At 37.5% G+C, this 13,962-nt stretch overlaps 1 protein-coding gene across 10 annotated transcripts in view; it reads right to left on the bottom strand.

Moving 5' to 3' along the window:
- trol (terribly reduced optic lobes) overlaps window positions 1–13,962 on the bottom strand; it is a 918,151-nt gene that overhangs the window by 239,870 nt on the left and 664,319 nt on the right. For all 10 annotated transcript variants that reach the window (XM_067149795.2, XM_067149796.2, XM_067149794.2 and 7 more), the window contains 2 exons: window positions 12,097–12,240; window positions 6,368–6,511 (listed from right to left, as the gene is read on the bottom strand). In XM_067149795.2, the coding sequence (XP_067005896.2) occupies window positions 6,368–6,511; window positions 12,097–12,240 (288 nt within the window). The remainder of the gene's footprint in view (window positions 1–6,367; window positions 6,512–12,096; window positions 12,241–13,962) is intronic.

A 13,962-nucleotide genomic window follows, 5' to 3' on the forward strand; every position in this document is an offset into this window, starting at 1 on the left:
TATGTAACCTTAAATAAAACGACAGATGGAGATGAAAGTAGTACAAATTCACAAAGTATAACTACAAATACTACCGATGAGATACAGAGAATATGTGAAGTGAATTCATTCCAATCAAAGTTTTCTGCTCTGCTGGAAGGAGAGAATGATATTGAGGGTTTCAACACATTGTATAATGAGTTTGTCTGTACTCTTCATGAATTGGGTAATTCTTTACCATGTCCTAAACATCCAGCTGTAAAATATGTATTAATGTATAAACAGAGAAAGATTCATGTGGCTAATTATAGAAAGTTTGGTGAAAGTAGTAATCCAGAAGGACATTCAAAGAGAGACTGGAAAAAACGTATAGAAAAGTATAATTATGTTCTTGTTCAATATCAGTATTACAATCAACATAAAAGATGTGTGAATAACATTAAGCAGAGTGATAGGTTAAATGCCAGAAACCAGTGGAAATTACTGAAGAAGCATTTAAACAAAGATGGAGCAGTGAAAACAGTTCAGTGCTTGTATATTATGATTCTTCTCAGCCTATTTCTCAACAAGCAGATAAAGATTAGATATTTCAGCTTTTGGTGGGGGAAATTGAACAACTGTTACAAAGTTTGAAATCTGATACATCCCCTGAACCTGACAAAGTACTAGTAAGAACTTTAAAACTGGTTGAATGTTCTGAGGTAATTATCTGTTTGATGCAGATTTTACTAAAATGGAATATTGTTCCAGAGAAGCATGCACCATTCTTATATGCAAAGGAAAGAGACACCCATATGACCCAATGAACTGAAGGCCTATCTCAATGAATGAAAACCAACAACTTGTTTTCTAGTCAATGACTGGGTCAGGGATGGAATGAATGAAGCCCCATCTTGCGGTGAGGATAGGAATCGTGCTGGCTGCCAAAGCCTGTCGCACTCCTCTGGGGCAATGATTAATGACTGACAGATGAAATGAAATGATTGTGGAGAGTGTTTCTGGAATGAAAGATGATGAGGAAAACAGGAGTACCCGGAGAAAAACCTGTCCCTCCTCCGCTTTGTCCTGCACAAATCTCACATGGAATGACTGGGATTTGAACCACAGAGTGAGAGGTCGATGCGCTGCCGCCTGAGCCATGGCCAATATGCTTGGTTATTTGTCACCTTGTAGAAAGGGTGATTGATTGAAGATTAAGGCAATATATTTTACTCAACGAAAATCAAAGAAGATTTTTAAGTAAACCTGGAATTAATGTGTCATTAATTGATGGATGTTAGAGAAAAAAAATAAAAAATTTGGGAAGTAGAAACTTCACAGTAGAGATGTTAGATGTATTAGAACTATTTGACAATGTGAGTCATACTCATCTGGATGTCTTGATGCTCAGCCCCTATCTATTTGCCTGTGTGTACTTACTAAGAACCTACCGAGAAGTAATTCTATTAGGATCCATGCAAAAAGTCAAGTATTTACATCTATTAACCTTAGTAAAGCAGTTTTTCAGGGATCACCTTTATCCCAAATCCTGTTCAATTTGTCAATAGATTTTTTCGAAAGGAATTGTTAGAGAGTGAAATCTTGGATAAATATGGTTTCAAAGTGTCACCCAAAAATGGACAATATAACCATTGCAGCTCTAGCTGATGACATAGTGGTCATTTCTAAATCACTTGAAAATGCTCAAGAACTGATGGGGCCAGATCCTTAGATGGTACTTGATGCCAACACTGCACCAAGAATGAATCATACGATTCTGTGATATAAGAACATTACAACGTAATTCACGCCATCACATGGCGAGGTCTAAGAACACTAGTGCTTTGCGACAGAAAGGGTGGCATGTGCACAAGAAGAGAAAAGTTTATATTATTGCATATTCCAACATTTCTAGGCACAGTATAATAACTGACCCTTCTGTCCGATTCGAGGTTGGTCTTCAACAAGCTGAGGAGGTGGATAAAGGGAAAAAACGTTATACATAAACCTATTGTTAACTATTTCAAAAACAAATATAAGCTCAAATGCGTTGATGTAATAGGTTTACACAAGGAGCTTAACCAATTTTTTTTTAGGAATTTCAAAAAAATCTGCATTCCAAATTCTGTACGAGATGAAATAGTCACCATAGTCCTAGAGAAGAGCTGTCAAATTTGAATTAACATCTTAATTCACACCTCTAAGCATTGTTTGGAAAATTATATCATTCTTATATTTTTTAATATTTCAATTATAATTTTAATATTAATTATTACTGTCTTGTGGGCATATTGAATCCTTTGGGGCTACCTCCATTGGAAGGCAATTATGTAAAAAAATAAAAAAAATAAAAGAGGGCATTCAGAATTGAAACTCAGCTCACATCTCGCATAAAAAACACAGTAATCAGCTGCTGTCCCTTCAATATCTGTGATTTAACGCATTCAGTACGAATCATGCGCTGGGTGCGCGACACTAGCTTAAGTCATGGAATGGGCGTTAGAAAATGTATATCACAGGTTTCCCGCATGGTGAGTCAGACTCTCGTTATCATCCCAAACATTGTGTAAGTCCAATCTACTAGCAGGTTCATCTGTAGCTAGACTTGTGAATGTGTATTCCGTTTCTTGCATATTTTCTCTCTACAGTTTTTGTCATATGTCATCATTCTTTTTGGGATCTTTGAGCAGCAGGACAACTTCAGTGCAAGGTAAGAAACTGAATTACGAGTGATTTCGCTCTTGAAATAAATTCCACTTCTGCAATAAGTTCAGTGAAAGTGAACTTGTAATTGCCATTTATTCTTGTATCATATTTATGAGTAACATAAAATGATTACTATAAGTTCTTTCGACTGCGTCATGACGTTTATGTTATTTTTTCTCCTTTTCAGATGGCCGACATTGCACTTCCTTCAACATCATGAGGCTCACCCAATTGACAGAAGAAATACCTCAGAAATTTTGCAGAGATAAAGACATTGTGATGTAAAATTCAATAATAGAGAAGTGTAAATATGAGTATATTTATGTTTGTAATCATTCTTTATGCATTTTTTGTTATCCGTAGTAAATAATCCACAGTAATCATTTCACTCACGTGGCGCGTGATCTGCCTGACGAACAGTATTATGTCACAGTTTCAGTTGACTTTCAACGTTCGTGATTAGGCCTATACATCGCTAGCCGCTGAATTTGGCCGAACCCGACAAGCAAGACATGCGTATAGCGGTAGCCAGTTATATCTGACGCTGCGTAAAAGTAACAGTATGGGCCACGGTATGGGCATTCCGCCCTTGCGTTTTTCGTGCACACACCTCACAATTTCATCTTCGACTTCTTTAAAGCGTCCTTGTTGCGGACCACTGAATGCATTTTTGTGTACAGTACGCATTTTTTTAGCACTTTGTCTTCACGCTAACGCCAAATATTGGCTTTAGTTAGGGCTATGCCGTATTTTCTTGCGGCTGCACAATTATTCTACATTTCCGAGTGTTTAATAAACATTAACTTAAAATTAGCATCATAATATCGATTAAAACCCGTTGAAAATTTGCTGGCAATACCTTTTCCATGCATCTTTACAATACGACTATCCATCACGAAAATATTCCTGCTGTCTATAAACCTTAATTTTACTAAGCGTCAAGTACAATAGACGCGTTATGACTCTGCCACTGAGTAGCCATGGCTTTTCTAAGAATTCGAAGGGTCGCATGTTTTGATACCATTCTGCAGATTTGAGAAACACACAGGCACTGTACAATGGTTGTCGCGGCTAGTGATGTGTAGTAAAGAGGCGGTCGTTTATTGTCAACGAATTCTGTGCGCGTGTGAAAAGAAGCAGCGTGGTTACCGCGGTAGTTGCCAGTGGGATCCATGTTAGGCCGCGAATGCAACAACCCTTGAGTTTTCGCATGAGATTCTGAGAGAAAAAAGTCTTGGATTCAGAGAAATACGGCATCACTCCAGAGATTTCTGTGGCAAACACCTCAGCTTTCTTCTTCAAACAGCGTCACCTAACCTAACCGTATATGTAGCCTATCATGAAAACATATTTGAAACGCATGTAAATAGCCGTAACTAGACGCGAAAAGATATTAAATATCCCCTAAAATCAGTGATATACTCTGCCATATCTTGAGGTGTATCACATTCTTACTTAATTTCCGTATACAACATTAAAATTAAGATATCTTTTACTTCAGTCTATTTTTAATGAGTTAACAACTGCTATCGGCCACGTTATTTACGCATTTATTACGAAAACATGTTATCGTCTTTCATTTCGAATTTTATTTAGAGAACAGCAGTCGATGGGTATTACTAATCAACTCCAGCCTCGCCTTTGAATGTCAACGAGAGAGCTCGCAAATGCACAAAGTGAGAAAACTATACCGTTCCGAAGATGATCGATCGCATTTTGTTGCAAACGTTTCAGTTTTCTTATTCAAACAGCGTCATGTATCCTAACTTAACTGCACTATACGTATGATGAAAACACACTTAAAGCGCCAGTAGAGAAATTATACCTTTCTGGCTAGAAATTTTCATAATAGCCTTTCCGTAATTTAACCAGATGCGACAAAATATAAACTAACCTCTGAAATCAATTAAGCACTATGCCATATCTCGAGGTGTATCCCATTCTTACTTAATTGCAGTATGTCGCCTCAAAATTAAGCGGTCGTTTAGTCAGCCTTAATTTTTAACGAGTTAACAACCGTTATCGGACACGTTATTTATCCATTTATTACGAAAATATGTTCTCTTTCATTTTGAATTTTCTTTACGGAACAGCTGTCGACAGATATTACTAATTGACTCCGACATCGATACGGACCATGAAGCTGATTTTATGTAATCGCCTTTGAATGTCGACGAGAAAAATCGCTAGTGCACATAGCGAGGAAGTGATGCCGAAGGTAATCGATCGCATGCAGTAACATCGCTGGGGTGCATAAATATCGGTAACGGAAAAAAATCACGCGCGCTTAATCGCTTGTAATAACGGATATGCCAGTGATAGGGTGCTCGCTGTAACCAAAGGACGATACACAGTTTAATATAGGAATGTTGAAGGGACAGAAAAAAGTTGTCGCTATAACGGATTTCTCGTTATATGCCGTACTCGCTATAGCGGACTTCTACTGTATTTTGTTCAGGTTGGTGGGCACCTCATGCTCTACTAATAGGCAGTGAATGTGTTAAGACACTTCATAGGACATGTGGTGTCACACCAGGCCTTTAGTGTTGTGTAGGAGCTGTTAATAGAGGTTTCATCACTATAAACTAGAGGCTGGCCCTCCTGATGATACCTAGCAACAGAATGCAAAAATATGATTGGTGCACTGTGAATATTGTTACACTCAGTTAGCAAAACCTTCTATACCTTCCACCTTCCTCCAATTTAGCCAACATAGATTTCACAGTCGGAAGTTTTTTCTCCATTATATAAAATACATTGCTTGTCCTGCGTACAATGCTCACGTCAAAATCATCTAATCCAGTACATGGGTACTTTCTTTTCTTTGTTCTTGCGAGGTGTACTGTATGATGCCAATGTTTCTGCCTAGACCTGTAGCATTTTTTAATTTTTATTTTTCATGGAATTCACATGCATGCATTTGTACAAGTTGCAGCACACACAAGCTCCTGCACTTTTTTTATCTGAAATAATAATATTTTTTTTGTCAGCTTCTTTCAGCATGTATTGCAACATGTTAAACATTACTTTTTGACCCTGAGAATTTAGAATTTTTATGTATACTTTTGGAAGGACGGAGGCATATTATTACTATTATTTCACACAAATCAACTTTCTGTCACAATTTCAAAATGCACTGTTAGGGAGCTATGTTATCGCCAAGCTTGCCTTGTATTAACTACTGACTGCACACCTAGCCAGATGGACCTCTGATCCAAGTAAGGTGGGCAGGCGGAGGTGCATCGTAGAAGAAAGATCTATGAATAGCAAGCAGCTGTGAGCTTGCATCTGGGAGATAGTGGGTTCAAACCCCACTGTCGGCAGCCCTGAAAATGATTTTCCGTGGTTTCCAGGCAAATGCTGGGGCTGTACCTTAATTGAGACCACAGCTGCTTCCTTCCCACTCCTAGGCCTTTCCTGTCCCATCATCACCATAAGACCTATCTGTGTCGGTGCGACATAAAACAAATAATTGTTGTTGTCTGGCTAGCAGACAGAAGAAAAGCAGAGCTGTTGATCAAGTGTGCACGCTCTACCAGTATATAGTTGGTATTTTATGGAATATTTACAGTATATGCATTTCCAAAATAAAGGAAGGTTAGAGCAAAACTGATTCTAACATAAAGTTCAATAGTTTAGTTTCTAATACAGTACCAGTTATATACCTGCTTTACCACTTTATTTCATCACATTATGTACTTACACTAATGAGCTGAACATCTGGAGCATTATTACGAGAGCTCTGTCCTCCTGGTGCTGGCTTGTAACGCACAGTGTATTTTAGGTGTCCACCATAAGCAGTTATCTTATCGCCAAGGAACTGTGAGGGCAAAGTCCAGTAGTATACCTGAAAAACAAGTTATAGGAAACTTAAGAACACATTTTTTGAGAGTAGAAAATGTGATCAAACATTAAATATTGTAAAGGGATAAGAATTTTCATTTTCATCACTCAAAATACATTAAGTTCCCAAATGCATTTCCATATTTGATTTATTCTATAGCTAAATACATCCTTTTCTCCTGAAAAATCAACAATTTTTCAGCAACATTTTTTATGATACCGAATGCTTATCTAAACAATGGAAGAAAAGGAATTGTCTTCATAATTATCAAATCCAAACGATGAGATTACTTCCAATATATGTATTTAAAAATAGTATGTAACAAACGCTTCTAATTTATGCAAAAACACCATAATGAACAATTGAAACACTGAATACATAAGCTGAGCATTAACTGATACCTTCAGAATCATTAACTTCAGAAAAATGCCACTAAGATTAAGAATTGAAATTCGACAGTATATTTCAGAAGTGTGCCATAAGTAGTTATTGCTTTACAACTGTGACTGTTAAGTCTGGTAGTTTTAATAATATAAAGAAATAAAGAGCAAAAAGAATGCACGATTTGTATTTGAAAAAAAAAAAAAAATCTGAACAAGACAAAGAGGGAACCATTCATTCAATAGGAAGTGAGAACTAATCTTCCCATCTTAGTTTTAATTTTTTTTTTAACCCACTACTATGAATAATATTCCCAATATGAACAATTCTTCAATGATTGATTGTTAGTAAAACAGACAGGGAATAGGAACACTAGAAATAATTATTAGGGTTTGGATGTTCAGAAAATGTCCCCTTTTCTCCCTCCCCCTTACCTTCTGTTTTTGTTATTTGTTGGAATTAAGCACAAAGTGGACGTTTCTGGGCATAATAATCCTTATTCTAGAGGGCATATAAATGCACTTTTTATTGTCTTGGTCATATTTTGGTCATTTTAGCTGTTTAAGGTCAGAAAAAATATACTGTACTTTGAATGTGATGTCAGATGTTATTTATATAACTTTGTCTGTTGCATTTTGACAAAACATGAAGCTTGGGCTCAAAGCTGAATAGTTAACGCTTATTGTAGCTCATCTGAGTTTACATCATTAGTTTTGAAATAACTTCCTTTAGAGTAAGATTTACGTTCACAAGACTGTCACCCTTGTCTTAACAAGGAAGACAAGGAAATACCACAAGGGATTATCTTCTTATCTTGTGGCTCGTGACCACTTCAGGTAGCACCTAAATTACCTTTCACCCCTCAGCTTTCTTAAAAATTTCAACAGAGACCATTTTCAAGTCTTCATAGTTACATTAACAGTCAGAGAGGTGACATAAGGATACCTAAATACAGTGCAGCGAAAGTGTTAATTAAGAAATCGCACAAAAGAGTTTGGGGAGGAATACTTCTCTACCAATGGAAAAATCCTCTTCTGCAAAGTGTGTAAAGTTAAAGTAAGTGCTATATGGTGTTATAATATCCAGCAGCATAGTGACACTGCTAGACATAAAAAGAGCATAAATTGGCAATTTGCTCAACAAAACAGGCATGTACTTTTATTTGAAGTAGCAAAAGCTTCATTGTCCAAAGTTTCTGAGTTTTCTAAAGACCTCTGCGAGATGATGATAGCTGCCAACATTCATCTTAATAAAGTGACTCTTCATAAACCTTAACATAAAGTATACGACACACGTGATTCTAGAACAAGCAACACTGAGGAAAAAATACTTAACTTCCTGTTATCAAACTGCACTGGAAGCAATAAGTAAAAGTGTAGGTGACAATGAGATTTGGACATCTATTGATGAGAATACAGACGCTTGTGGGAGATATACTCTAAATGTTATTGGGACTCTCTTTCCAGATCGTCCTGGTGATGTATTTTACTACACTGTGAATTGCTGGATGCTGTCAGCCATTCTGCATAGGAAATCTGTTTGACAATGCCATCAAATTGTCATGGAATAGGGAAGTTGAGTGGGAACAAGTCTTATTGTCAGTCACACATGGTGTGCCGTTTGTAGTAAAAGCTAGAAAAGGGCCTAAGGTTCACCTCCCAAAAACTGTGCATCAAATATATCTTATACAACACGGCTTGCAGAGACCAGCTGAGGAAACACGACAGAATTTTCCCAATGATGACAAGTTTAATTTCAAATGTGAATAAAATATTCCTCAAGACTCCATCGAGGATAGCAAAATTTAAAGAACATACACCTTTGCTGCTTCTTCCACCCCAACCAGTATTAACACGAAAGGGTACACGGCTTAAGACAGCAGAGTACTGTTGTGAGAATTATTAAGCTGTGTAAAATATTTCATTGTTTGATAGTACTCATGCCTCATCCATAAAAATTGTTCAAGGATCATTTTCTGACAGTATTTTTTTTTTTTTGCTATGGGCTTTACGTTGCACCGACACAGATAGGTCTTATGGCGACGATAGGATAGGAAAGGCCTAGGAGTTGGAAGGAAGCGGCCGTGGCCTTAAGGTACAGCCCCAGCATTTGCCTGGTGTGAAAATGGGAAACCACGGAAAACCATTTTCAGGGCTGCCGATAGTGGGATTCGAACCTACTATCTCCCGGATGCAAGCTCACAGCCGCGCGCCTCTACGCGCACGGCCAACTCGCCCAGTTTCTGACAGTCTGTCTGGAAACTTTGCCAATATTAAGTCGAATTATGGAGAACTTGCAAAAGTAATTAAACATTCAGAGATCAATGGTTTGCAGTTATGTGAGCATTTGGAACTTGTGCAAGATTTAAAATGCAAGGTAGGGTAGACAAGAGGCAATGTAGCTGTTTCTGTAAAAACTAAGCTGGGAAAAGTGCTGATTGGGAATCCTGGATATGCCACGATGTGCAAAATTAGTGACATACTACAGAATAGTGAAGCTCCTGTTGGAGAAGATGACCCACAGTTTAACTGCAGTTACTTGACACTGTCTCAGTATGCACCCCATGATGCCTTGCAATGTTGAAAGGAACTTCCCAATACAAAAGACTATTGGGTGACAACTGAAGAAGATTTTAATTTGAACACTACTTGAAGGTACACATGGTTAATTGTGCAATGCTGAGAAAAATGGAACATGCATTTTGTCTACATTTTCAATTCAATATTTTGTACCAACGGCATATGTCGATGCATTCTTTATTCTGATAACTAATATTATTTTCATTGGTTTGCAGGAGCAGCGATGTGGTCTCTTGTCACCATTGTGTAAGATGGCAATATTTATTAAAAATATCTTCATTAGAGGTTAATATAAATAATGGTGTGTGGCCTCCGAAGATGCCTCGTACAGGTCTTTCGAATTGATGCCGCATAGGCGACCTGCGCATCTGTGAGGATGGGGCCCTACCTGTGATGAATTTTAATGTTGAAGATGGCACACACACCCAGCCCATGAGCCATTGGAATTAACCAACAAAGGTTAAAATCACTGCCCCGGCTGGGAATTGAACCCGGGACCCTTTGGACCAAAGGCCAGCACGCTAACCGTTTAGCCATGGAGCCGGACATCGGAGGTTAATGACTGATAGTGAATTTATAGTAATAATAATAATAATAAAAATAAAATAATAATAATAATAATAATAATAATAATAATAATAATAATAATAATAATAATAATAATAATAATAATAATAATAATAATTTGTAGTAGTAGTAGTAGTAGTAGTAGTAGTAGTAGTAGTAGTAGTATTTGTTTTTACGTCCCACTAACTACTTTTACGGTTTTCAGAGATGCCAAGATGCCAGAATTTAGTCCTGCAGGACTTCTTTTACATGTAATCTACCGACATGAGGTTGAAGTATTTCAAACCAAACAAACCCCAAACCCCATGGCACCACAGCCCTTGAAAGGCCTTGGCCTATCAAGCGACCACTGCTCAGCTCAAAGGCCTGCAGATTACGAGGTGTTGTGCAGTCAACACTACAAATCCTCTTGGCCCTTATTCTTGGCTTTCTAGACCAGGGCTGCTAACTCACCGTCAGATAGCTCCTCAATTGTAATCACGTAGGCTTAGTGGACCTCGAACCAGCCCCAGGTCCAGGTAAAAATCCCTAACCTGGCCAGGAATCGAATCCAGGGTTTCCGGGTAAGAGGCAGGTACACAACCCTTACAGCATGGGGCCGGCTCTGACATATTTGAGCACCTTCAAATACCACTGGTCTGAGCCAGGATCGAAACTGCCTAGTTGGGGTCAATAGGCCAGCGCCAAAACCGTCTGAGCCACTTAGCTTGGCGAATTTATGACAGAGACCAGTGGAATTAAGTTAAATTAACCAGTAATGATAGGAATTGAAGTAGTGCAATAAGATTGTATAATGATATTTTAAAGAAAGATAGTGGCAAAATAGTACAAAAAATTCCCCTATGGGAAAATCAAATGATCATGAACATGTCTTATATGCCTCTTGGTTATGGTCATTCATCAATGGTTACTAATTTCAGATGACCGCCGGCCATAAAACACAACAGACACGGTTGATAGGTAATACTGGCTGACCACCCAACCATACTTAACATCACAGCCTGTGCAGTTGCTAGGTTACCCTTCCATCACACATTTTGTTACACTAATTTTCAGATGACCCTCAGCTCTAAAGGCCGGTCTCTGATTAACATTTAACAACATATTAAATGTTAAAACTGTTGAATGTTAACTGGTGACACCACCAACATGTTAACTGTTAAATACTGTTTCATTTAATATTGTGTTTACACTTCTAAACATGTTAAACATGACTTCCTTTGTTTATACACAGCTAGTTCATAATATCAGTTTGTTGGCGTCTTGCATTTTCAAACAACGACAATGGACTCAGATGAAGATTTGGCCTTTGTTATTACCACTGTTGCTTCTTAAAGGATTTTGAGAAGGATGAATGATGATGATGATGATGATGATGATGATGATGATGATGATGATGATGATGATGATGATGCTTGTTTAAAGGGGCCTAGCATCTAGGTCATCGGCCCTTCTTGAGAAGGAAGGAAAGGAGAATGTGGGTATGACAATATCTAAATAGAAGACGCAATGTGGATGACATTCTGAATGAGCTTAAAGTAGAAGAGAGGTTAGGATTTAAAAACTTTCTGAAAATGTCTGAGCATGATTTTAATGTAGTTTACCTATACGAACTTTGCCAAAGCCATGGCGATACCACACGAACAATGAATTGATTTAACATGTTTTCCACTCTCACTGGATAAACATGTCAACATGTTACATATGTTAACTTCAACATATAAAGTAAACATGTGAAGTCAACTATGAACCAAATGTCCGTATACATGTCAATTTTAACATGTTGTTAAATGTTAATCAGTGGAGACCTAGCTTAACACATATCTATGTCAAAATCATTTGTTGGAAGAAGATACAGTTGGTCATATTTTCCATTTTCTGCATCCATATTTAACTATTTTTAAGAGCATATTTTCTTGTATATTTGGGTAATTTTTAGGACTTAAACATAGGAACCCTAGTTATTATAGTCAGTAGTTGTCCTTATTCATGAAAATAATTGTAATGAGAGATTCCTTCAAATGGAAATGGTAATAATAACATGCTGGACAGGTAACTTACATTGGGACTCCTCCGAGAGAAGTCGCTGAACACTATCTCACGTGTCTCTGCCTGAAAACGAATACCATCTGTGATAGGATCCTCCTTGTTCTGGGACTCCACCAACTTGAAGTCATTAGTGCTACGTGTGAATGATGAAGAGACCTATAAAATTACACATGCAACTTTAATGATTTTATTACTTATAAGAAAACAAATGTTACTGATTCCCTTAGAATCAATTCTGAATAATTCTTTTATAAACAAAAGGAGATTCTTTTTAGACATATAGTACCTGTAAACTTTCATCCTGAAGTAGGTGAAAACACAGACTGCTCAAAAAAAGAATTTGATCACTTTTTCTTATATGTTCATACCTCCATGACACAAATACATAATGAAATGAAAACAGACAAGGAGAGATAACAAACCACCTTCTCTGCAATAATTAAGAACTGAAATGAAAAGTGTTTTCTGGATTCTCAATACACAACATCACTACACAACATGTCAAACAAAGTGATCCCTGGTCATACACCAAAATGGCTACATGGTATTTAAGCATCTTAATAAGGAGCATTGCCACCCCTCACATGGATAACAGCTTCAAAATATGGATAACAGTTGAGTAAACAGGACATGTCATTGCCATAATAGTCCAATCCCCACCCCACTATGCATTAGTACACTGTAGTTCTGAACATCTAAAGATGTGATCAAATTTCATTTTTGAGCAGTGTAAATAAAAGAAAGATGTACAGTCCAAATAATCAACATACTGTATCAAATTAACTGCCTTGTGCACACATTTTCATTTCGAAGTGAAGAAGAAAATTTTCTCAATTTTTTATTCACTGAAAGCTTATGAAAAATAATCACATTTCTAAAAACAATTATAGGTTCATTTCCTTTCAAGCCTCTACATTTTTCAAGCAAATAATGATAATATATCATAATTATAGCCGCTTACTTCCAACCGAACATAACAGCGATCGACATAATGGACGAGCTAGGCCAAATGATCACTCAGAGCAAGCAAGATAAGCCAATGATTATAGCAGGTGACCTTAACTGCAGACTGGACATTCCGAATTACAAAGCAAAGCTAGTCCTCGAGAAACTGGAAGAAGAAGGCTTCATCCTGCTAAACAACCCCACTATCCCTACATACATCTCACATAATGGTAAGAGCACAATAGATATTGCACTTACGAAAGGACCAATAACAGGCATCATGACAAAATATGGACAACAAACCAAGCCATGATTAGGAAACACTTACCAATTGAAATACGTATCCAAGGGGAGTGGGAAAAACTACAGAAAAAGACAATTCACCCCCTTTCAAGGAAAATAGATGTTGAGAAAGTTAAAGATATGGTAGATTCAACTACACATCTAGACACATTAATAGATAATTCAAGATTGGATGATGCAACAGGAATAATAGAAGAAATCCTACAAAAGGCCGCCATTCCGCGGGCCACAAGAAGAACAAAGATATGGTTTGATAGTGAGTGCTATAGGCTGAGGAGGGAGACCCTAGATAAATTGCAACAGTTAAGGCAGAACCTGAATAATCAAAGTCTAATATACATATACAATGAGAAGAGGAAACTCTACAAAAGGACACTGAAAGAAAAGAAACGCGCCTACTTAGAATCGGAGAGCAAGAAGCTAGCAGAGGAAGCCAAGAAAATCCATTCATAGCCCTACACCCAAAGAAACAACAACAGACGCACTACATAGACATGGAAATCTGGGAATCATACTTTAGTAAGGTTCTCAACATCGAAGGTCCAGCGCACCCCAGAAAAGATCTACACACCACTACTCCACATATACAATTAGACTGGGTACCCCTGACCATAGAGGAAACTAGAACCG

Source organism: Anabrus simplex, chromosome 6 (genome assembly GCF_040414725.1).
Source record: "Anabrus simplex isolate iqAnaSimp1 chromosome 6, ASM4041472v1, whole genome shotgun sequence".
Lineage (NCBI taxonomy): Eukaryota > Metazoa > Arthropoda > Insecta > Orthoptera > Tettigoniidae > Anabrus > Anabrus simplex.